Source organism: Micrasema longulum, unplaced genomic scaffold (assembly GCF_059751315.1).
Source record: "Micrasema longulum isolate JH-2025_06_02 unplaced genomic scaffold, ASM5975131v1 h1tg001597l, whole genome shotgun sequence".
Taxonomy (NCBI): domain Eukaryota; kingdom Metazoa; phylum Arthropoda; class Insecta; order Trichoptera; family Brachycentridae; genus Micrasema; species Micrasema longulum.
In genome coordinates, this window is record NW_028278779.1 from 449,959 (window position 1) to 477,573 (window position 27,615).

At 32.4% G+C, this 27,615-nt stretch overlaps 2 protein-coding genes across 2 annotated transcripts in view; one reads left to right on the top strand and one right to left on the bottom strand.

Moving 5' to 3' along the window:
* Window positions 1-27,615, bottom strand: part of LOC148274736 (uncharacterized) — a 181,203-nt gene that overhangs the window by 34,750 nt on the left and 118,838 nt on the right. The gene's annotated exons all lie outside the window — the stretch shown is intronic.
* The window catches only part of LOC148274738 (carbohydrate sulfotransferase 11), a 113,563-nt gene continuing 99,124 nt past the window's right edge, over window positions 13,177-27,615 (top strand). Inside the window, exon 1 of the mRNA XM_088236740.1 lies at window positions 13,177-14,178. Within this exon, the coding sequence (XP_088092866.1) occupies window positions 13,927-14,178 (252 nt within the window). The 5' untranslated portion in view covers window positions 13,177-13,926. The remainder of the gene's footprint in view (window positions 14,179-27,615) is intronic.

Consider the following 27,615-nt stretch of genomic DNA (forward strand, 5'->3'; position numbering starts at 1 on the left):
TTTGACTGGTTCTTTTCAATAGTATACAATAGACAAAAAATATTTTGAAAACTGCATAGTCATAATAAACTCGAACTTCTGATTTAAATAGTATTGAGAAAAAAATATAACATTTTCTTTACAGAAAAAAAAGATGGGGATCAAACATCTTCATAATTTAAAGTCGAAAATAAATTGACAGTATTTTGATTTCAGAAAAAGAGAATGTCGACATTATAATGAAAAACTTAAAAAATATCCAATTGAATCGTCCTATAGTCTAATTTAATTCCAATTTTGCAATAGTGAGTTATTTAAAAATAATTAACAAACGCTTTTTTCCCTCTCTGTTGAAATAAATTTAAATATGAACAACTCCCTAGGGAGGAAATCCAGCCAGTCTGCAAGCATTTGGACATAATTAAACATTGTTGAATTACTACCTGGTAAAAGAAGAAGTATAAAAATTAGAAAATTGTTTTCAGGCGTTGCCTAGTAGGTGATTTTTTTTTTTTTTTTTTTTTTTTATTAAGTTTTATTCATTTTAACAAGTAAATAACATACAAAATTGTATTTTTGTTCCCGCAAAGCCGAAGCTTGTCTGCGGGTTACATTACATTATTTTTTTTTAAATTTATAAGTAAGTACATAGTTTAATAATAATTAAAGAATAAGATATATTTAAACACTTAAGTTTCACTTGCTGTTTAATAATTTTTTGACTATTTTTTTAAATGAAATTAGGTTTTTTTCTTCACGATTTTTGGCTGGTATTAAATTGTACAGTTTTGGTACTACACTACCCATTGTTCTGTCACCATAGTAGTTTTTTTGTCGTGGTACCATCAGCTGCTGTGCCGATACTTGTCGGGTCATGATCTGGTGGTTTATTTTGGATTTGAAATTGCAATCGAGGAAGTGATCTGTCATTATCTTATATTGACACTGTTTGTTAATTGGCAAAACGTTAACAAAATCAAATAATATTTTATTGTTGTCTTTTGCCTCATTCTTTATTTTTACAGGTACGATAATTTTTAAAATTTGTACCTGTAAGCTCAAGACTCTATCCGTATAAGATTTAAAACTTAATCCCCATATTCTTAATCCATATTGAATAATTGGGTCAACTAGCCCCAAGTAAACTAGTCTCAGCACTGGGTATGGTATGTATGGTTTTAAATGGTACATGTTAAGTAAGCAAACTTTTAGCTTATTGCAAACTGTTTTTATCTGTTCTTCCCAATTAAAAGTGGAATCTATAATAATACCTAAATACTTATAATTTGATACGTGATCTATTTTTGTGCATTTGCAGTCTTGCAGATTGATATGCAAGCATTCGTGAGTGTGTGCATATATTAACAAATCTTCTTTTGGTCTATTATATGGGGACGTAATGTGTAACGCTTTCGTTTTTTTTATATTTATTGTTAGGCTATAATCATGTGACCATCTTAAAACTTGATTAAAATCCGATTGCAGTTTTTGCTGCGCGTCTATTTGTGAGTCTCCAATAGCAACAATTGCCGTATCATCTGCAAACTGATAGCACAGTGAGTGTTGTATGACATTTGCCATAGAGTTACAGTATATCAGGTATTCTAGGGGACCAATTACTGACCCCTGGGCTACTCCCGTTTTTACTTGTACTTTTTTGCTGAATATGTCTTGTATTTTCACAATTATATTTCGATTTTTGAGATAGTTAGCGAGTAGTTCTTTATACTTTCCTCTGATCCCAGCATCGTCCAAACATTCTACAAGGCGAGAGTGATCTAAGGTGTCGAAGGCTTTAGCATAATCGACGAAAATAACAATCACGTGTTTTTTGTTATTTAAGGCTTGGTTTATATTGTTTGCAAAGTCAGACAATAACTGTGTTGTGTTTTTTCTTTTTTGAAACCCATACTGTTTACAATTTATTATTGAATTCTTATCAAGATATTTTGTTATGTTCTGAACCAAGAATGTTTCAAATATTTTATTTATACAAGTCAATATAGAGATAGGTCTATAGTTACAGTATTCCAAGTGAGAGTTTCCTTTGTAAATAGGCCTTATTATAGATATTTTTAGACAATCAGGATAAATCCCCTTTTCTAGACACAGATTTAATTTGGTTCAGCCGGATGAATCTCACCCACGTGATAAAGGTTTCAGCTCTTTTACATCACAAAAGTCAACAGATGAAAGAGTTTAGGAAATTTGGATGTTCAAACATGGGCAGAATGGTGAATGTTACACAGTGTGTAAAGTAGCCACTTAAACCAGCCAATGACAGGTCATAAGCCCTGTAAATGCCTAGACTTCCATATTCCCTTCTCAGAAAATTTTTCCCTCTTTGTTGAAATAACTTTATTATTACAATTAAAAAAATTCTTAGTGATTTTATAAATACGTAATTTCAATTAAAAATGTTAATGTTTTTTTTTTTTTTAAATTCAGATCATTTTTATAGGATCTATTTGAACTTTTTTTTTGAATAAGCTAAAAAAACGATAGTGACGCTATCATTATTTTTGCCGTGTGGCATGGGATATTTTTTTTACAAAGGTTGAAAATACGCATATTTTGAATTACCTAAAAACGGCACGCTTCGCGCCCTATGGGACAAACTCCACGTATTATGTTAACGCGCCATAATTGTACGCAATGTTTGTTAGAAGCGCACTCGGCGGGCGTGACGAGTGACGTCAAAATGACGTCAGCCGATTGCGGACCATTTTTGTGTTGGATTTTGAATCCGAAAGTTATATCATTGGAATAATAAAAATCCGCACTAATATTTGGTATATTTTTTACGGTATTTCCGATTTGTAAAAATACCCCAATACCGTATTAAGCTGGTTTTTCCTACCGTTCACAGATTTTAAATTTAGTAACAAATTGGTTGAAAAAAATTGTTTTAATGTAATGAAGAACTTCAGCCCTACGGGAAATTAGATACAAATTTTTTTTTCTTGCGCGCGGTAAAAGTCGGAGCATTAAATTGTACGGAAAAGTTTCCTGAAAGTGATAAAAGAGCTTCGAAAGATATCCAGTTTTCTTTCCGTAAAGGGACCAATCGGCAGAACTGACAGAAAATAAGCGGAAGAGAATCTCTAAGGAAGTAATTTCAGAAATATAAAACTTTACAAATTTATAGGACTAATAATACGATACATATTTTTTAATTTTTTTTTAAATATTTGGCTTAGCTTCATCATCATCATACCCTTTCCGCACCTAATGGTGCATAGGGCACTGCATTAGCACACCAATTGCAGCGTATCTTATCATTTTTATTACATGAAGGTAAGATGATCAGTCTCACGCTTCAGGTTCCAGTCAGGGACTGTGAAATATTTTTAGTGTAAAAACACCCTTTTTTAATAAATATTTCATCCCAATCATGTCGGGAATCGATCCCGAGACCTCTTGCATGGTAGGCAAACGCGCTGACCATTACACCACGAGGCCGATAAGATAGTTTAATAGTCTATTAAAAAATAAACTATTAAACTATCGATTAAACTATTCGATTTCATCAGTTTCCTATCAAAAACAAAACCATTTGAGGTTAATGTTTGTTATTCACCCGTCAATAATTGTCGACAGATATTGTCTTTGATGTCAAAGGAATCTCATGGAATATAAATATTTGGCAACATATGCCGAGTATGTTCAATTCCACATAATTATACATATAAAAAAAATACCGTTGTTATTTCCTTGCATTTTTGGATTTGTACCCGTTTTTTTATAGCTTTTCAGTAGAACAATCACAAATAACTATCGACGTACTATTAAGCGACGTGATAACTCACCATGGTTGTTTATCGTATTTGCGATCACAATGAAACATCCGTGAACACCAATAATACTTGGCTGATTTATATAGCGCCATTTTTGTAAAAAATCACCTCAAGGGCGCTTTACAATTGTATACCTAAACTTACATTATATATTATATATCCAGATTTAAAATTGAGGGTATGATAGTCTAAAGAAGTGGGATTTTAGTTGGGATCTGAACTGACTGGGACCGTCGATGATTCATAAGTTTGAAGGCAATTGGTTCCAGGCAGAGGGGCCGGCGACGGCAAAAGCACGATCTCCAAATCTAGTGTTTGGGGAGCGCCGGATCTCGACAAGTTTTCCTCTTCCTGACATGTATTTTCCCTAATACAAAGGTCCGATAGGTATTTTGGAGCCTAATACTAAATGTCAAAATATTTACGTTTCGCGACGTATAATCCTGCTGCGCAATCACATATTTGAATTTCACCGGTGTAAATGTGAAAAATATTCCAAAACTGTTACTTTTATTTATTTATTATTTATCATGCTATGCATTGCATTTAGCCGGCGTTTGGCAAGCCAAATGTCAAGAAAAGCAGTCGCCATAGTAATTGTAATTTAATTTTCACTTTTTTGTATTAGATACTCCTTACTATTTTACAAATTTATTTGTTTATTTTTATAAACGCCCAATGGGCATTTTTAAGGACATATTTATACATAGAAAATGATTATTAAGAAAAGTAGAAAGACACAATAGTATATATAGTAGACTCTGTGGGAGTGGAAGAGAGGTGATTATAATTTAATTTGATTCAGTGATCGTTTGAAAGAAGACAACTTGCTATCAAGGAAATCAATAGGGGAATGAAATCCATAGTTAGTTCTATGGTTATCGGTATGAAAGGGTCAGTTTTGTCTGAGGTTTCTAGTTGAGATATTTAATTTTATTGAGCTCAGTAGTTCAAATGTTATATACTTCTTTTTGTAAACGACGATTTTTCACCAGTGAACTGTATTTATTTACGAGGAAAACAAAAAACAAACCGACACGAGCGTTGACTTAGAGATTACACACGCGTTGACTTATGACTGCGATAATTTAAGCATGTTCATTATTGTTCATTGTGATTGCTCAAATGCTTAGCATGTTTTTAAGCACGTCGAATAGATATTGGTGATTGAGCTACCGTAAATAATTACACGTATGTGGCATGCTTGAAGAGCGATTTATCGGGACATAAAAAAAAAGATTAATATGAAAAAAACACGCGAGTTAAAACGATATTCAACACCAAACAGAACGTTATTTTATTGAAAACCCTTGTGTGCATATTTTTTTACAAATACTTACAATTAAACAATTCAATAAAAATGTACAAATTTGTGATTAGGTGCAACATCGTTAAATTTAATTATTCTCCCGGAACTTGTGTTTCCTTATTTAAAAACATCCTTAGGACTTTTACATATACACGATTAATATACAAATAAATTATTCATTAAACTCTATACTCATTCTTTGTTAGAACACAGGATCATCAACGGCGAGGTATAAAACAAATCGAAATCATCACCGTATTGATTTGCAAGCCGCTGCATGCGGGTGACTGGGGAATTCGATGAATAATATTAATATCACGATGAGGCTATCACTCCCTCTCACTTCTGTTCAATGTACTTCATAGTCCTAACGCTCCTATATACCTGCGTGAAAAATTTCAAGGCTTATCAGTTCATGGTTTACCTCTTCGTTCTAATTCTAAGGGCAATCTCTTAATACCCATCCACAATTCCTCTTTCTTCTCTAACTCATATAGTGTCCATGCGGCTCGACTGTGGAATCATCTCCCATTCACCATGTCTCTGTTTAAATCACGTCTGAAGAAACATCTCCTTTATCTTCCTTAATCTCTCCTCCTTTCCTTTTTCCTCTTTTTTCTTTTTTCCCATTGAGTAATAGTTTTGATTTAAGGTAATTTATAAACAAATACGTTTATTTCTATTTTTATATATCTTTAGCTTTTTAATATTTTTTTTTTCTATTTAATATGTTCTGTAACTTGAATTATAAAAATAAAACTTTTATTTTATTGATTGGTTGGAAGAAATTGCAACTTGGCAATAAGCCCGTTAATGTACAAATAACATTATTTACAAAAAGTTAAATAAATAAATAAATGACTGAAACAGAAAATTAAATAAGGTTAGACAGCCAACTGTAAACCTGACGCCAAAAATCCAAAACAGATTATGTTCTAAATTGGTCTGGGTGTTGTAGTCTATTTTCATAACCTCCTTCCACATCCTCTCTTCTGCAGACAAACCTTTTTTTTTTAAAGTAAATTTTAAAAAAAATATTGCTACGGTGTTATTATAATTCTTTTTCTTTGTCTTCTTCGGTCTTGTTATCTCGACTGCTGAATAAAGGCATCTTCCAAACGTCTCCATTCCTTCCTATCCCCTGCTTTTATCGTCCATGTTTTACCGGCTATCAAGGCCATTGCCGTGACATTTCATCGACCCATATTATTTGTGGCCTTCCAGCACTTCTTTTTTTTTCCTGTGGTCTCCACTTCATTATTCTGAGTGTTTATCTGCCATCATCTTACCTCGCCAAGTATCTTCTCCACTGCCATTTTAATTTTCCTGCACGATCCATGAGATTTCATAGATATACTACTCCGGTTCGGCGCTTTATTTCTTAATTTCTTATTCCGTCTCTTAGACATATACCGAGCATCTGTTTTTCAATCCACTTTTCCACTTCAGTTTCTGGTTACTTGTCTGTGTCACAGGCACGATTTCTAGGCCGTATGTCGTCACATAAGTCAAATAATATTAACGTTTACCTCCGCAAGCAACTTGCCAAGACATATGTATGAAGCATATTGATGTACGGTTGTGAAACATGGTGCCTTACCGAAAGAGATAAAAAAAGACTAGATGCCTTAGAGATTTGGTGCTACAGAAAAATATTGGGAATTTCCTGGATAGACCACCTCACTAATGACGAGGTTCTCAGTAGAATCGTAAAAGGGAGGCACCTAATCAAAACTATCTCAGAGAGGCGAGCCCAAAATATCAGCCACACTATGAGGGTCTCCTGCATGACATCATAGAAGGAATGGCTGAGGGGACAATTCACAGAGGGCGCCCCCGACGGGAGTACTTGGAGCAAGTGTGCGACAAATGGAGGACGAAATGCAAGACTTTGCTGCAAACAAATCCCCAGGATTGAAACTGCGAAGATGTCGTCACCGGCAAAATACATGATTCATAGACATGTCGTTTTAAGCATACTGGGACTTGTTTATTTTTTATTATTTTTAATATATTTTAGCCGAAAGCCCAACTTAACCCTATTCTTTTTGGGAACTCCGCTGTCTGGTTATCTTTACCAAGTTTGATTGTGTGTCCTAGATATATGTATTCATCGACCATTTCGATTTTATTATTGCTCGTATAATTATTATGCCACTTTTATTTCTAAAAACATTTCGAACAAGATGTCGCAAATGAGTGAAGTGTTTGTTTTTGCGAATAATTGTTATTTTACTGTGCGCGGGTGTGTGTAACTAACTGCTCTCCTGTAAAATGAGATTTCTGAGTTGTGTCACTGTTATTCCCGGATTGCGATTGGTACAAATAATTATATCGAGAAAAGATAAGTGAAATAAATTGTTGTAATGCGGGTTTTAACTTAGTGAGTACCGCTAGTAGCTGGTGATAGTATTATTATGTATGTATGTATGTAGGTATCAGGGGCGAACCGTGTATAGAAGCGATTATGCGCAGCTTACCATTATATTTGACTACCTATAATAATGTTTTACGGTACCTTTATAAACGGAAAAACCAACAAATGATTAATATTTCTTATAAATCATTGCCACCGTTTGTATTTTTCTCCAAATATAAATAAAATTATTAATAAAGCGCGCCTAGCGCCAGCAACGAGCCAAGAAACTAGCCGATTACTCCAGCTTATTTCTGGATAAAAATAAGTGTACTATATTTTGAACATGTTAAACCCGTGGCGGGATTTTTCTCCTAGAGTAAACTTGCAGATTACACCAATTCTTTGAAGATTCTCGATTTGGAAAACAGTGTTTCCAACATTATTTCTTAAAGACTATTTTTCTTTTAGATGATACTTTTGACATATAACTTTAACACATGTAGCGCTCGACGCGGCCGTTTTTAGCATTATTCATTTTTAGAACAAATCGGCCAGTTGACATTACATTCGTAATGATAATACTGAATGAATTATAGTGCTAATTTTTATAAACTTTTATATAAGTTATGCGTTAAAATAATAAATAATATAGCAACAAAATAATATATAATATATCACAAAGTTATGTCGTTTGAGCTGATTTCATAGATGAGAGTTGTTGTATCGCACAGAACCACAGAAAAAATAGCAATTTATAGTATATATCACTACTACTATGTCGGTACAAATAAATGATATTTTTTTATGGCTTACCTGTAAATAAAATCACCGTTCGCCACTGGTAGGTATACCTGCCAATTAGCATGTTGTCATGGCTAAATCTAGACGGTAAACACTTGGGTTTTATCAGCGTAGACGTTAGTTTCATAATAGGGGTTACAATCTACATATAATATTTTGATACACGTGCATAATATTAACGGTATGTTTGAAGTAAAGGCAAAGTTCTTAAAGTTCAACTTGTAATTAAGACGAGGAAGATAAATGTTAACAATATCGTTGGTTAAAATTTGAAATAACGTAGAAAATTATTCAAGAAAAAGAGAAAAACATTTGAAAAATACATACTCGAATTTACTGTTTTTTGTAAAAATGTATATGTTTCTTTGACAGCATTTTGAGTTAAGCCAAATTTTCGTAAAATAATCTGGAACATTAACATATTACAACAGAGATGAAGAACATTTTAGAGAAAATAATATAGAAGTCTAGGCATCTACAGGGCTTATGACCTGTCAGTGGCTGTTTTTTTTTTTTTTTAGGTTTTATTCATTTTAACAAATAAGTAACATACATAATTGTATATTTGTTCCCGCAAAGCCGAAGCTTGTCTGCGGGTTACATTACATTTTTTTAAAATATTATAAGTAAGTACATAGTTTAATAATAATTGAAGAATAAAATATATTTATACACTTAAGTTTCACTTGCTGTTTAATCATTTTTTGACTATTTTTTTTAATGAAATTAGGTTTTTTTCTTCACGATTTTTGGCTGGTATTAAATTGTACAGTTTTGGTACTACACTACCCATTGTTCTGTCACCATAGTAGTTTTTCTGTCGTGGTACCATCAGCTGCTGTGCCGATACTTGTCGGGTCATGATCTGGTGATTTATTTTGGATTTAAAATTGCAATCGAGGAAATGATCTGTCATTATCTTATACTGACACTGTTTGTTAATTGGCAAAACGTTAACGTTTAAGTGGCCGTATCACACACTGTGTAACATTCACCATTCTGCCCATATTCGAACATCAATATTCCTTAAATTCTGTCATCTGTTGATGTTTGTGAAGTGAAAAAGCTGAAACCTTGAAACATGGAACTGGCAGAGGAAGGATTAAAGCCGAATGAACGCGGTCGAAGTGCAATCTCGACAAATTTGTGGGAAATCAATGTATGACAGGGTTACGAATGAGGAAATCAGGCGAGAGTGTAAATCTGAGTCAGGTATAATTCATAAGTTTAAGAAAGGGTCTCTGAGATGGTCTGGTCATGTAGAATGAATGTATGACGAAAGAATGGTAAAACAAGTATATAAGTAACGTGGAACGGGGACGACCAAGGAAGACGTGGCATGATCAGATAAACCCAAATCTTAAGTCTGGTCATGTCAAGGAAGGGCATGGATGCCAAGATGTATGAATGTGGAAGAAGCTGGAAATGTATACCAGGATAGACGTGTGTGACTGTCTATTATCTCTGCCCACCCGTACGGGAAAATGGCGTTATGTACTAGTAGTAATTTATTTGATAAAACTGCATAGTTAATGATGATGATAAAATTATAAATAAACTTATCAATTAAACTTCTTGGTTTAGTTTAACTTTTTATTAATTTGAGCAACGAGCGCTTTAAACCTGTTAAAATACTTATTTGATCTTAACTCTAAAATATGTTAAGAATAGTATAAAAACTGTAAATGTTGTAAACAATTCACCAATCTTGAAGATGCCTACTACGGCGAAAGCGCTCGTTGGTCAAAATAATAAAACGTAAAACTAAACCAAGAAAGTTCATTGATAAGTTTATTTATAATTTTATCATAATCAATTATTTACTTACAACTCGTTGAAAATGGCTTGCGATTTATTTTTTTAAAAAACACCTAAGAGGTAAAATCCAGTAATTGTCTTTTAAGATTTGGCGTATTTAAAAATAACAATAGGTATAATATCAAAATGTATACCTTTGTTATTCTTGTATAAGATTATCGTTTTAATCATTGCATTGGGCAAGGGAACGAATCGTACAAAAACGGAATATGTAATTAGCATAACAAAACATTTCCAGCGAATAGGGTTTTTCTTTGTGAATACTTACATACGCCGTGTACGTATTTACAAACACATTGTATATTTATTACGTATGCATCTCTCGTGTATAGTCATGGAATAATATAATTAGCATAAACGTTGTGAATTAATAAACTAGTTTTAATACCTTTTTTTTTTATACGCCTCCACTCGTTTGCGAGTGATTTTGGACATTTAGCAACTGCTAATAGACAGAGACGAGTGATAATTAAATCCTGGCCAGCACCGTGCGAAGGAACTGATAAAAGGCTACTTCCAACTGAGACAAATTAAATGTATACGCGAAAATTTGCCGATTGATGCCGCCCGTCAATTAATAAATGGGTGGGTCAAAAGATTAATGGATCAAGTCCATCGATCCTGATTCTGAGATAGTTAGACCTAGAGTTGAAAGACTTTTGTAAAATCCAGGGATGTTTTCGCTGCAAACACCTAATTTATTTTAATAGTACGTGAATCGATTTAAATAAACAGACAAAAAAAAGTTACACAAAGGCTTTATTAATATCAAAAGTACAAATCAAATAAAATAAAATGGACATGATTCACTATTATTATGAAAATTTTCCCAACGAAAATGAAGCACATTAAAAAAAATTAAAATAGAGCAATATATTAAAAACATTAAATTTGTTAAATTTTAACGATAAAAGAAAAATTATAGACCTTTTAAATTTATTCAAAATTGTAAATTGAATATGGGATTGCCCTGAACTATTATCTCTCATCAACTTCAGGGTGCCTGGAAGAATGACTAGACAAGTGCCACCGTTTTGTAGCAACAATTCACGGACAGTGTATACTTGTAATGCCGTATTAAACAGACTTCATGAACTCGGCAATAGTTATTCCCACGTATCTGATATATTTAGTGTAGGGTATTGTTCCTATAGAACAAACCTTTTGAACTTTTTCAAAGATGGTGAATGGTAATTATATTTATTTATTCATGCATTTCATAATATGCACAGTTTTTTGTTCACTTTGCCCAGCTGTATGAAACAGTACTTATGATTTTCTAGTTAAATTACTTTAAAATGTTTTGTTTTTTACATTTATTCTTGAATTGTTTAAACCTTCTACTGGAATATGTTGTATAATTTTTAGGTTGAATTTTTTTTATAAATCTTGGGTATTATGCAAACTAACATGCAAAACCCACTATAAACCTTCACCATTTGCTGATGACACAGTTGTTTTGTTTGAGGCTAGTGACTGGAACTATATGTTATAAAAAGCAAATTGTGGTATGAGAAGTGTCAAAAAGTGGCTGGATGACAATTGTGTATTTTGTGTATTAAATAAAATAAAAAAAATAATAAAATAACACGAGATGCATTTTAATAAGCACATGCACTAATTAGGACAAACATGCACTCAAAACATGTTGGTTTAATTGGTGTCCTGACGAAGAGACGGGTACGTTTCGAAACCGGTAGACAAAGAAAAGTCGGTAAGTGGTTATATACAAATATTTAATGACATTTAGTAAAATGTTTGACCACAAAAAATGCTTTAAATATTAATAATAATGTAATGTATTTATTAAGATATATAGTAAAAACTATAACCATATATAACTGGTTATAACTTAGATTATAATCAATATAAACAAAAATAATTTCTTTATTTAAATTTTTTGCAACAGAGAGGGAAACAAAATTGATAAGGGAATATGGAAGCCTAGGCATTTACGGGGCTTATGACCTGTCATTGGCTGGTTTAAGTGGCCATTTTACACACTGTGTAATATTCACCATTCTGACCATGTTTAAACATCTACATTTCCTAAACTCTTCCATCTGTTGACTTTTGTGAAGTAAAAGAGCTGAAACCTTTATCATGCGGGTGAGATTCATCCGGCTGAACCAAATCACCTACTAGGCAACGCCTGAAAACAATTTTCCAATTTCTATACTTCTTCTTTTACTAGGTAGTTAATTCAACACTGTTTGAGTATGTTCAAATGCTTGCAGACCGGCTGGATTTCCTCCCTGGAGGCTAAACTAACAGTTCACAATGGAGTTCTAGTGCCAACTCTAATGTATGGGAGCGAAGTATGGAATAGGAAAAATTATGATGAAAGTAGGTTAAATGCTGTCGAAATGCGATCCCTCAGACAAATGTGTGGTAAAAAGATGCATGATAGGTGCACAAATGTCGAGATCCGTGAAGTGTGTAAGGCTGAGACATGCATCACCGACAGAATCAAGAAAGTGGTGCTGCGTTGGTTTGGACTTTGGACATGTAGAGCGAATGAACGGCGAAAGAGCGGCTAAAAGGATCTACGATGCGAATGTTGATGGATGCAGAAAACGAGGAAGACCGAGAAAAGACATGGCACGATCAAGTCCATCAAATATTTGAAGATGGACATGTCAAGAGTAGGAATAATCGGCGTGCGTGCATAAGAAGATGTATGAATGTAGAGGAAGCGAGGTATATATGTAAATTATGTATTTTTTAATTACTTTTTAAAAAAATCTTTTCTAGAATATTTTAATTTCTCTTTCTTATGTTACACAAAAATATTATAACTGTCTTTTTATTTTAGGAGCAAAAATTCATGAACATTTTGTTGTATACACACGAACAGGCCATGCCTTTGTGGGTTTTTTTGTTCACTATTTTTACGATTAATATGTATTTTATTGCTATGTAACTATCCGTTCTTTTTTAAGACTCTGTTTTACCTCTTTTGTTTATTGTAAAAAAAAGATAGAGTGATATGGCGTTCTATCCTCTCTGTCTATCCCTACGGGGAAACGGGGTGATGGTTTATTATTGTAAGAAGATAATCACAAACATTATTATTCTAGAGATATACTGATTATAATTATGTTTCATTTCAGGTTAGGATATTCCAACCAATAAAGATTATCAATCCTGAGGCCTAATATTATTACAGTATCGCATAATCAACATAATAATTAGTTAGATCGTTACTACTTAGTCCTGCAAAGTCTTCCATTTTGATAGCGTAAGTTTGAAGGAAAAAGTCCGAGCCATATTTATATGGCTATATATAATCGTTCCAAAAAGCACGATCTCTCACCCATCGAAAGTGCCACAACAAAATAGGAACGTGGAGTAGAATGCTTGATGCTAAAATTACTAAATTATAACCCGAACACAACAATAGAAAAGGTTGTGAACTTTGAAAAAATACACAAATTAATTAGAAATATCCGAACAGACAGTATTAAGAAAGAAAATTGGAAAGTGATATTTAAAGACAGGTGATATTTTTTAATCGAGTAAAAATAATTGGCAACACGAATTGCTCTTCTGACAAAATACAAAGAAAAGAATTTTAAAAACATTGAACTAAACAACTAGGAATTGGATGGTAAAGGCGAGATTGAAAAGACTAACAATCGTTCAAAGGCTCTGTATACGAAATAAATCTTACGTTATACAATAAATCTAAAATCCTGACGATCTACATGGAAGACTATTGTAAAAGGATCCCAAAATTTAAACATAATTATTTAAAAACTATCAAAGATGCTTTATCCGGTGCACGTGAAGTAAAATATTTACAAGAGTTTAATCCAGTGAAAATATTTAACATTTTGTTTGTAACGTAAGCGGAAGCGAATATGAGTTCTAATTTTCGATTGGAATCGTTGCGACAAGGGCCGATCAGGAAAAAGTTATCAGGCATCATGGGGCACAGAAGATTCATCATCAGACCGGTCGGAAACACCCCGAGGAGGCCGAGAAGGAGCTGCATGGCACCGAAAAGGTGTCTCGCGTTCGCCGCTCCCCTCGCCGCATTGCCACTTCTGCTGGTGCTCCTGGCTACTGACCCGAGGAGAGGACACAGCTTGAGACATTTATCAGCCCACCAGGTGAGAAACAATAAGCTTCACATTTGATTTAGTTTGAATGATGCAACGCCGAGTTTTGGAACGAGCGATGCAAATTAGAGCCAATAGGTTATGGAATAATAAAGTGATTGTTGGGATAAAATTCGTTGGAATGTTAAAAGATTATCCCGATTTGCGATAAGTTTATTACAGTTTTTTAGAATTTTGTAGGTTATGATTATTAAATAGAGCGTGGACAATCGGATAAATATTCTGATACTAGTATTTTATTTATTTATTTAATTTACAACAGTTCACAAACAAAAAACAATACATACGACTTTGGTATAATTATCACAATTTGTTATGTTTATACAGGGTGTTCTTTAAACCCTGTCATATCCGAAACCACGATGATCATTATGAGCAAAAAGACATATTGGTACATTAAAATAAATTTTTAGAACGACTAAAATCTTAGAAATAAAATATGGAAAAAAACAAATGGTTGCTTGCTTCTGCACGGGAGAAACGAGGAGGAGGAGGGGAGAGTCTGATACACCGAAAACCGCACCATTTGTTTTTTTAAATATTTTTTTTTTTTAATATTCGTTCTAAATATTTTTTTAAATATGCTAATATGTCTTCTTGCCCATACTGATCATTGTGGTCGGATGTGACAGGGTTTAAAGAACACCTGTATATTTATCATCAATTGTATGTGAACACAACACGCAAAAGTAAAAAAATATCCGAGTATATAATTTTTTTAAATTAACTAGTTTAATCATCATCATTCTCTTTCCGCACCTAATGGTGTATGCCCTATGGGGCACTGCATTGGTACACCAATCACGGCGTATCTTGATCATTTTTGTTACATGAAGGTAAGATGATCAGTCTTACGCTTTAGGTGCCAGTCCAGGGTCTATGAAATATTCTAGTGTGAAAACACCCTTTTAAATAAATATTTAATATCAACCTTGCCGGGAATCGAACCCGAGACATGATAGATAGGATAGGTGGGAATGTATCATAGCGTAGTAGGCGGCAAACAAAACGGAATGAGGAAGCAAGCCACGAAATCTATGCAATACGCCAGTTACAGGTGATATTTTTGATTTTACATGTTTAAATTGGTAGCTCCATGAAAGTTTTTAGTCAATAAATAGTCCCAAGTATTAAGTAACATTGGTCTTTTCAATATAGTCAGTTCCGAGGGAAATATTGATATTTTAGTCCTGTTTGTTCCCAAACATTGGCTATATAAAAATATAAAAAATAGTACGTATATCCAGTTTTTCACAAATATGAGAGAACATGTTACACAGTAAATAGAAAAAAATAGTATATTACATACGACAATAGAAAAAAGAGCAAGACGAGATGAGGAAATAGAGTGGAGAGGGATTTTTATAATACAGTTGTCCGATTCAAATTTTGATATGATAATATCATGAACATAATTAAAGGTACATAAATTTATTACACACTGACAAATGTTTAATTTTAGAGTGTTTCAAAAAGTTTTTTTTGAAGTCATAAAATTTTGTATTAAAAATATTTAAATAGGGACAAAGTAAATTTGGAGTAGCTACGATGAATAAACGAGTTTTGAACATATTTTTTTTTGGGCAGTGGATTATAAAAAAAACACTGGTCGGCTTTCCGGACTTCGGCTTACGGCTTCGACTTACGGCTTTTGGACTTAACGGGACAGTTTATTGAAATACGCTCTAAGAGATAAGGACTATCGATAAAATTGTTTAAAAATTTTAAGAGAAAAGCATATCAGAAATGCTTCTACATTTAGTAAGGTAAGTTGAACTATGAAAGGAACAAGAGCCTTTGTACGAGTCAAAATAAGTCTGAGATTTACGATCCAACAGGGGCGAACCGTGTATATAAGCTTTTATGCGCAGCTCACCATTATATTTGACTATCCATAAAAACATGCAAATAATTACTATTTCTTATAAATAATTGCCACCGTTTGTACTTTTCTCCAAATACAAATAACAATATTGATTAAGCGCCCCCAGCGCTAGCAATGAGCCAAAGAACTAGCCGATTACTCCAGTTTATTTCTTTATACAAATAAGTGTACTATATTTTGAACAGGTTAAACCCAGTAACGGGTTTTTTCTCCTAGGGTGAACTTGCAGATTACACAAATTATTTGAAGATTCTCGATTTGGAAAACCGTATTTCAAACATTATTTCTTAAGGACTATTTTTCTTTGAGATGATACTTTCGACATGTGACTCGCAATACATGTGGCGCTCGACGCGGCCGTTTTTGGCATTATTAATTACTAGAACAAATCGACCAGTTGACATTTCAATAATAATGAGAATACCTACCTAATACTGACTGAATTCATTGTGCTATTTTTTGTAAACTTTTACATAAGTTATATAAAGATAATATAGCTACACAATATAATATATCACGAAGTTACGTCAATTGAGTTGATTTTATAGATGAGAGTTGTTGTATCACACAGAACCACAAAAAAATAGCAATTTATGGTATATATAACTTACATTTTATTATGTACCTACTATGTAGGTACAAGGAAATTATATTTTAATTGGCTTATCCATAAATAAAATCACCGTTTGCCACTGCGATACAGAAGTTAAAGGAATCTTTTTTGTATCTTATCTAGTTGTGATATATGAATTGTATTTCGAGGATTCCAAACAACAGAAGCACACTCAAGATGGCTGCGAACGAATGAATTATATACAATTTTGGGGGATGCGGTTGTTTTGAAAGAAGGTTATGAAAAAAACCCCAGAACCCCCAGAAAAATATTTCTTGGATTTTTTCTTGCAGCTGGCGGGAATCGAACCTGCGACGTCAGTTTCATAGTTGACCATCTATCCAACTGCGCTACAATAGTTATATATATAGTACATATGTAGATTCTTAAGATGCTTCATTATAAACACTCGTTCATATTAGCTTTCATTAGCCGCTCAGTTAGTACTAGAGTTAGTAGAGAGGTAACGACTCTCGCATTCTTTATCCGAGATAGTTGACCCGTTTTCCCATGTTTGAAGATGCGCCTTATGTGCCATATTGTACTCAAATCAAGACTAATTGAACGCAGTTATGCAGAATGCAGCCAGCCATAGAAAAGTGAAACTGAAACAATAGCATTTTTTGCAATAGAGGGAAAACATTTTTGTGAAGGGATTATGGAAGTCTAGACATTTACACGTATAACCAGCATTTTTTTTTAATCTATTTTAAAAAATTGTTAATTATATACGAATAAAATTACGAATGTTTTGTATATACATAATAAATAATAAAGTTTCTACCTCCCTTGCGTTTACAGATGGAGTTCGTTTTACATTCATTTAAATTTGTATATGATATATGTATACAGGGTGTTCTTTAAAACCTGTCACATCCGAAACCACGATGATCAGTATGGGCAAGAAGATATATAAGCATATTAAAAAAAATATTTAGAACAAAGAAAATTTAAAAAAACAAAATATTAAACAAAACTTACTTCTGCAGAGGAGAAGCGAGGGGAGCGCGGCCGGGCATTTTTGGCGCATCAGACTTTCCCTCCCCCCCTACTTGTTTCCCCTTGCAGAAGTCAGAAACCATTTGCTTTTTCTGATATTAAGTTTTTTTGAATTTTATTCGTTCTAAAAATTTATTTTCAAGTACCAATATGTGTTCTTGCTCATACTGATCATTGTGGTTTCGGATGTGGTAGGGTTTAATGAACATCCTGTATATATTTTACTAACGCATGATTTTCATTATCTAAAACAGATTCCTTAAAATTAGATATTAATTGATAAATTAATAGACTTTTAGGAAATGATCTGAAAATTTAAATATTTTAGTAAATAATAAGAATTCAAATATTTCTCTTTCTTTTAAAAATAAAAAAAAACACAATTTTCTACAGTATGGAGTTCAAGATAGAATAAGTCCCGTATGTTTTTTTAAATTAGAATGAAATGTTTTCATATTTACTATTAATTTTCAAATTTCTGAAAGAATATTAAAGTTTTTTTCCTAACACATGAATAATGATTTGCTAAAGTTGTATTACATCTAGGTAAAATTAAATAATTTAGAAATTTAAATTTATTTGGAAGGGTTTTGAGACATTTGTGAATTGGTGGGTTTTTTCGATGGCTGGTTTAAGTGGCCACTTTACACACTGTGTAACAAAATAAAACATCCACATTTTCTCAACCCTTCTATCTGTTGACTTTTGTGAAGTGAAAGAGCTTAAATCTTTATCATGAGGATGATTAAACATGGGCAGAATAGTGAATGTTACCCAGTTGCCACTTTAACCAGCCAATGACAGGCCACAAGCCCTGTAAATGCCTAGAATTCCGTATTTCCTTCTCAAAAATGATTTCCCTCTCTGGGGCAACAAATTTACATCTAAATGACTCCCTAGGGAGGTAATTCAGTCTGTCTACAAACTTTTGGACGTACTCAAAACATTGTTGAGATAATAGCAATTTTTTGAAAAGAGTGAATAATCAAATCTACACAACGGTTGTTGGAATGTTATTTACTTTGAAAAATGATAAATAGTGTAGACTTTTTTATTTATTTTTTTTTTTTTTTAAATTATGTTTTTGACCAGGTTTAATGATTTTTATTTGAGTTTGGCTGACCACACAACTTAACATAAACATTTTTCAGAAAACAGCCAGCCCTATTAAATCTCTGATGTGAAGTATGTTGTGTCATTGTGTATTGAAGATATTATTTTATATTTATGTAGGGGTGCTTACTTGTAAAGAATCGCTTAATTCATTTGTTATAATAACTATAAAAATAATTTAATCATATGTCAAAGGAATTTTGGTGATTTTTTAAAGTCTGGCTGACCACATAGCAGAAAAATGTCTGATCTAATATTGAATGATAGGTACCTCCATCCAAACTTTGGATGTATGAAGTGATATTCAGTATTTAATCATATTTTAGTTATTACAGGTATTTTCTATGAATGAATTAATAAAATTAAAATACTTGTGTATTTATCCACTTTTATTTATTTAAGAGAATCAGATTTCTGGAAAAATTGATTTTCTCCTCTGCATCTATGCCGGAAGATTTTCTTGTTGCCGTGGGTGTTTTTGCAAATTGAGAAATGCCGTATTTGGGATCAACGCTATTTTCAGAAAGTGATTATTACAGTTTTTTTGTATGAAAGCGGCCTAAAGTCTGTTCATTATTACAAGAATTTCCAAATAAACAAACTAGCCGCGTAGCATCCGACGACCATAGCGATTTTACACATATCATCTTAATCTAAATGTTACGGTAAAATTAAAGTGGATTGTCATTTATAAGATTCGTTTGTATCTATTTAAATTTGATAATTTTTTTTTCGCTTTTTTTTTTATAAAACTCCATAAATAATGATTTTAATAAAAATATTAATAAAATCGCCTAGGTTAGTTATAATGTTCTTATGATTTGACCAAATATTTTAATTTTGGTGACCATTTTCAACGAGTTGTAAATGACAGAACTCATTACTAAAAAATGTAAATCAAGTTAGGGTAGAGTGAGGTTCGAAGCTCGAACCTCTGATCTGTAAGTCCGCAACACTAACCACGGGACCACAACCCGATTCAAAAAACATAGTAAAATTTAACAAAAGAGATATTTTTTTAAAAAAGAAATACTAATTCTTATTATTTACCCAAATATTAAAATTTTTCGACCATTTCCTCAAAGCCGTAAATAACGTGCTGGAAAACTGGGAATTGAGTTGTGGTAGAGTGAGATTTGAACCTGGGACCTTTGGTCCGTGAGTCCACAATACTACCACGGGACCACAACCCGGTTCAATAATTAAGATTTTACTGATAATTTTATCAAAATCGTTGTTTAAATTTAGCGAGTACTCTCAGGTAAAAATCCTGCAGAAGGAAATCGACTCGAGATTAGTCGGTCTCATGGTGTAGTGGTTATTGCAATTGCGAGGCATTAAATAAACAAATAATTGTAAAACAACACATATTGATCCACCGTATTGTATTTTATCTTGTCGTGTAGTTTTTTGCGTAGTGTGAAATGGGCCAATCATGCGATATCACGCAGTGGGCTCGTGGTTCGCACGTGCACAGCGGTCCAGTCTCCGTGAATGTACGGTAACTGTTTTTAGCAGAACATGGAATCGACCTTACGGCACTCGACCAATATCTCATTTTTTCAAAATCGTGGACTGACTGCTTTCTGCATAACTGCGATCAATTGACTCTATACATTTGTATGTGGGTCTATGTCAAGGTTCCCATCACGTATCTGCGCGAATAGTCTATTGTAGATCATTATATTACATAATAATATGTAGTTAGCTATTCTAAACATAACCGTATTTACTATTCAACCTGCGTCGAGTTGACAATCAAATGTAATTACCTACCGCAAAATGACCCTTTTTTATGTGGTTAATTTGAGTCATTAATAAAATTAAAAATATTAGTTTTGTCCGTTTTTTTTACAAATTTAACAATGACTACCAAAAATTAAACAAAATGTTAAAGGATATATGTCATTGGAAAGAAAAAAAAAGCTTCACAGTATATTGTGTTTGTTTTTACGTTACATATTTATTTATTACACATGTGGTACACATTTTCATTTAAACAAAATACAAATATACTCATATACAAAGACACAGAAATCAACAGTGCTGTAAAATCAGTAGGCACCTAATTACATGTGCTATTTTTAGATTTTACCTATTAATCAATCAGCAAAAATTATGTCTTTGTTTTATGCATTTGGTGGCAAATCGTAGGATTTGAATAACATACTACAGCCTTAAGGAGAATAAATTTTTGACTAATTTGTTGTAATTTTTCCTGTTCTCCTCATTTCGAAAAAAACGAACACAACTTATGTTGACACCAATAATTAAGGCGGAGGTCGGCAAACTGCGGCTCTTTAGGCACTGGACCGCGGCTCACACAGCACAAGTTTCGCCTTTATTCGATATATTTCGTCTACCGGTTCTAAAGAAGAACTTTAAGGATTATTGCCACTGAAAGTTTCAACACGAAAATGGCGAGAATATTGCAGATGCTGTCATTAAATCCATGGAAAAACATCATATTAAACTCGATAAAATAGTTTCAATGGTGCAGATGGGGTAAAATGTTTTTTTTTAATAGTATTTTGTAGTCAAAAATTAATCCCGAGATACTTCTTTACTAGTGCATCATTCAACGAGAACCGCTTTGTGCGCAGACATTTCCAGAAGAAATGTTTTAATGATTAATATTGTCATCACAGTTTTTGCTAAAGCTTTTTATCATCGCCAATTTTAAGACTTTCTAGTCAAAATGGAGACCAAATACGCATATTTTTATTTTATTTATTTTTTTATTCAGGAAACATATTTTATTTACACAGTTAGACTTAACTCTAATGGACCAGTGAAATTTCCATATTATAATATAATGTTTGTGAAAGCAAATTATTCTACCAAATCCCAAAAGGAACACTATTAGAAGTCTAACTGGAGGATGGGTCATGGGGTCTAACACAAACTCTGAATTCTAGCAAAGAAATTTCAGATTTCTGGGCCAAAATATTCAATATATTACCCAAACATTGCAAAACCATGACCCGGATTCAATTTAATAAATTTGTGCAAAATTGGTTACTAGGTTTAGGTCGAAAAAAATCGAAAAATTTACTCAAAATACATCCTTTAATAATAAATTAATATTGTATAACTGTAAAGTAAATTTACTAGTAGGACGTAATGTTATTGTTTATTTTTGCATAAAAATGTCTGCATTGAAACAGGTTGTACCTAGTTAGGCAGACTAGACATGATCCAGAGAAACCTATTACCTAAGTGTGTATGTAGTAGATAAAGTTATTGTTATTTTTGTCACTAAACTATGATTATTATTATTAATTTTATCTAAGGTTATCAATTAACTATTTCGTCTTTTTTTTAAGTACAAAAAAGAGAAGGAAAAATAAACATAAATGGAAGTAGTTTAAAAATTTAATGAGTAATTTTAAAGAAGTTTATTTAAAAAAGAATAAAAAAATAGTAAAAGTAATTAAAAGGTAAGAATTAAAATAAATAATGAAAAACATGCCAAGATGCAAAAAAAAAAAACATTTTCAAAGTGAAAAACATAAATATTTTAAGGGATTCGAAGAAACAATGAGAAGAATCTTTAAAGGAAACGTAAGACAATAAATTTAAGTTAATTTAAAATACATCTTTTAAAGTAATGACACATTATAGTAAGAAAAGCAATATATTGTTTTAAAAAGCAATTCTTGGTTTAAAAGTATAAAAACATGTCAAGCGCAGCAAAAAAAAAAAGAAAAAATAACAGGTATATCAAATTATGTTTAAAATTTGAAAAAGAAATCTAGGGAGAAGATTTTAAACCAAAGGTAGTTGATAAAATTTCATTAAAGCGATATAAGCAGTAATGAAAATTTCAATAGAGAAAATTGATTAAAAATAACAATATTAATGTATGTAATGTGAAATGATGTAAGAGAAAAAGGCATCAACGGGAGTTTTGTTCAAAAGTTTTCAATACACTGTTTTTATTATTAAGGTACGTTGCCATTCATTTATTTATTTACATACATGTAGTTTATAACACATTGTTTGATACATAAATCGCAACTCCGTGGGATGAGCAATTAGTTGACACAGACACAAGAGTATATTACTACAAATATAGGATCAGAAACACAAAAAATAAATTGAAAAAACATATGTACGGCACATCATACAGAAGAAACAGTTTAAAACCTTAAGGAATTTGTCTCTTAAAGAAAATCTTAATTGTTCAACTGCCGATCTTTGGGTCTTTTGACTAATGAGTTTGCCGACCACTGACTTAAGGTAAAAGTTTTATAATTAATCTTTTATAAGGGTTTTCGGAAGAGGCTTTCTTATTGAATACGGACCCCTATTATTCTTTCTTTTTTATTCAATAATCCATTCTCATCATTTGTTTTTTCCTTCGGTTGAACGCCAACAGAAGGTGTCGAAAATGCTCACATTCCTATACTTTACATTCCATTATAAAGGTCTGTAATAAAATAAAATAATGTGTAACATAAACGTAAACACGCAAAATCTTGAAGAGCAGAAATTTTTCTTTCGAATGACCCATATACACGGTTTTTCAGGGCCAGACCGCGAAACTTCAAAGGAACATTCCTTATGGTAAGCTTTAAAAAAATACTAATAATTTTTTTCCAAAAAGTCATTTTAAAAATAAAAAAACATTTTTTTTATGATCTCAATATGAAATGAATCTTTAATCTCTCGATCTAGCATCCCTTCCGCAATTCCCTACCCCTCCCCGACAAAAAAAATTGCGATAAAAACGTATTTGACCAACAAAGTGATACGCACCAGACGCGGGTAAGAGAAGCGGCTGGGTAAGAGAGGGGTAGGGCTTTGTGGAGAGACTGCTTGTCCGAGAAATTAAGGATTTACTACATTTTGAGATTATTATTAATATTTTTTTTATTTTTTTTAAATGACTTTTTGTAATTTTTTTATAAAGATTTGTTTTAAAGCTTACCATGAGGAATGTTCCTTAAAAGTTTTGCGGTCTGGCCTTGAAAAACCGTGTATAACATTTACTATTTTTTAAATATTCGTGCTTATTTTTCAATTGGAAAAAAATGGACGCAGTTTATGTTAACGTCTAACAAATAAAAAAATAACTCTTAACGATAAAAAAAGGACCTTTATTGTTTGTTTTCTTTAAGAGCAGACAATTTTCTTTCGAATGACGACCTTTACCATTAATTTGTAGATCAAAGCAACAACATTTATTCAAAGTATCTCTGAAATTATTTTCGTTATTATTCTGTGATTCTGCGAATTACGAGAGATATACATTTATATATTTTAAATATAAATAGGCAAAATAAGGGTTGGTATATTCGTTCTGGAAAAGAAAAATGAGATATGAAAAATTTCCATTCGTAGACCTGGGGCTGACACCGATAGCGAGGGGTTGATAATTCGGTCTCACGTCTCCGCTCCACATCGTCAATAAACCCGGCAAATTAAAGCCCGAGTCGAGGATAGATCTGAAGGTTGGGGAAATATACCGAAAGGGCTTTATTTTGTGTCCTGGCTTGGAGCCAACATTTCCATATCTAGATTACCGATTACTAGAGAGATTATAGAAAGAACGCATCAATCATCGATCGAATAGGAATTATATCATAATGAAACAGAAAAGAAAATATTTGATTTGGCACAAGAATAGATACTGTATCAAACATCGCTTAGAAATCGGGTTACAAATAAAATACACTCGTACATAGGTTATGTAATTGGAACATTGGTCATATTTATTTATTTATTATTTTATTATTTTACTTTATCAAAGTATTAAACAGATGTAATTATTTTTTATTATATTCAGAAAAGATACAGTTATACAAAATAAGTATTAATAAACAGTGATTTTCTTACATAAAAAGACCAATTTAGTTTTCATTAATTTAAAATCGGGTTGTGGTGCTGTGGCTAGTGTCTCGGACTCACGGACCGAAGGTCCGTGGTTCGAATCCCACTCTACCCCAACTCGATTCCATTTTCTAATAGTGAGTTATTTACAACTCGTTGAAAATGGCCCTCAAAATTAAATATTTGGGTAAATCATAAGAACGCAAATAATTTATTTTTTTTTAAATAAAAAAATGTCAAAGATGTTAACATTAAATGTGACAAAAAATAACTAAATGAAAAAACTTAAGAGAGAAAAGAATAATCGTTATTATTTGCGTTTTCTATGGAGGTTATTATTGGTAATAAATAAAAAATACCGAATGCACGCTCTGAGCCATCCATACTCACATATATGAACGCATATATAAAACATACACATACATTACCAGCGGTACATATACATACATATTATAAACCACTCAAGATGTACTTTTAGCATCTATCCCAAATAATCAACTGCAGGAATACATTTTCTGTATAAATGCAACGTGCAGTTAAAAATGTCCATTATATGTTTTACAGCTGTGTCTAATAAATGAATTTGAGGTATAATTGTTTTTACAGAGGAAATTAATCTCGTATAGCGAAGAGGACAACGGAAACCAATATTTTGTAAAAGGTACGGCGATTCAACCATATTATTTATTGATTTTAAACTTCAAGTACAAAGAATAAGTACTTTGGCAGATTTATTGCTAAAAGCAATAACTTCCAGCCAACCAAAAAACAGATTGATCAAAAAGAAGAAATTGGTCAAAATTTTGTACTAAAAAACCATCAGTATATACCAAAAGATAGGTACATAAATGAAATAAAAAAAACCTAACTAATTAAAAATAACGGCTGTTTTTTTTAATTGGGAGATAAGGCTTGCACATATTAACTTCAATAAAATAAAAAAGTACATTATGTTACACATGTTAAATGATGAAGAATGTGGGATCAGATAATGTGTTTGGAAGGAGAGAGAAAGAGGAATCGAGAAAAGAAAAAGGGATAAAAATACATATTTATGAAAAATAATAAAAAAGCAGTAAAACTCAAGGAGTTTTTTTCATTTCATTTTTTTTTTTTTTTTTTTGCACCACAACAGGCTAGGATGCCCAATTACAGTGGTGAATTACATTACAGAACAACCAGGCTTGAGAAATTTTTTAAATTTTTGTGTTCTCACCGGGAATCGAACCCGGAACCTTCCATGCGTGAGTCAAGCGTCTTGACCACTACACCACGGAGGCCGCCGTTCAGGATTCTGGGGATATATAATAATGTTTCAGACGTTTCTTGAAGGTGTCCAGAGAAGGTGAATTTTTCTATGAACGGGTAGCTCATTGCAAAGTCTAGCAGCTTGGACGGAAAAGGAATAGCTGAAAATGATGTGCTATGTCGAGGAATAGAAAGTGTTCTATCACGAGAAGAGCGAAGCAAAACACCACGATCAATTGATCACGTATTTAGAACTATGAAACGAAAAATTAAAGCACATGTAAGACGCCTTTTTGTAATGATTATATATTAAATTTAATTAAGAATTCGCTGTAATCATTTTCAATGTAACCAAAACGATATTCCAGGCTTCTTATAAATTTCTTTTGAATGTTCTCGATTTGATTAATATATACATTATGCCGAGGAGACCATACTAATGAAGCGAATTCGAGTTGACTACATACGTTATAAGTACAACAAACTTGTTTATATGAACAACGTAAACAAAAAAAAACGTTTTTCAATGGGAATATTTAACTTTAAATGAATACCGTGACTGACCGATGTTTCGGATTCGGTTTGGGCATTTCGGCCAATAGAGTTTCGATTACGTTCGACTGTAATCGGGTTCATATATATTAAATATATATTTTTTGTAATATATATGTTATATTTAAAATGAATAAATTGAAATTGAATTAAAAAAATAGCACAATAAGAGGTATTAGATTGCTGTCTATACAAATAATTCGTTATTTTATTGTCGTTGTCTAACATAAAAAATAAAAACTAAATTGATTTTGTGATATGTTGACGACAGTTAGTAGTTCTAAGATCTATTAAAAAAAATTGTAATTCCTTTTTGGTTAATAAGTTAAAGTTCCTCTAGCGTATTGAAGCATCGAAGAACTGTTACATATAATAAATATGTATAACATAACAACGAATCAATGAGCGCTAAAAAAATTAAAAATTGAAATTAAATTTAAGCCTTTTATTTCATATTGTATTTTATTTAAAATTTATTTTGACAAACTTGTGAGATTTAACAGTAAAAAAGCCTAATTTTAAGCGTTTTGAACAACAACAACAACAAACCATCACGCCGTTTCCCCGTAGGGGTAGGCAGAGAGGATAGAACGCCATAACACTCTATCTTGGCATACAGACCTCGCTTCCTCTACATTCATACATCTTCTTATGCACGCACGCCGATTATTCCTACTTTTGACATGTCCATCTTCAAGTATTTGATGGACTTGATCGTGCCATGTCTTTCTCGGTCTTCCTCGTTTTCTGCATCCATCAACATTTGCATCGTAGATCCTTTTAGTCATTCTTTCGCTGTCCATTCGCTGTACATGTCCAAACCAACGCAGCACCCCTTTCTTAATTCTGTCAATAATGCATGTCTCAGCCTTACACACTTCACGGATCTCGACATTTGTGCACCTATCATACATCGTTTTACCACACATTCGCCTGAGGGATCGCATTTCAACAGCATTCAACCTACTTTCATCATTATTTTTCCAATTCCATACTTCGCTCCCATACATTAGAGTTGGAACTAGAACTCCGTTGTGAACTACTAGTTTAGCCTCCTGCGATAAACATTTGTTTGCCAAAGTAGATTTAAGTGCACCGTTCACCCTGTTCCCGGCACTCACCGTCACACTCAAGCGTTTTGAAGTAACTTTTAAATTAATGTTAGTAAATATTAGTATTTAAC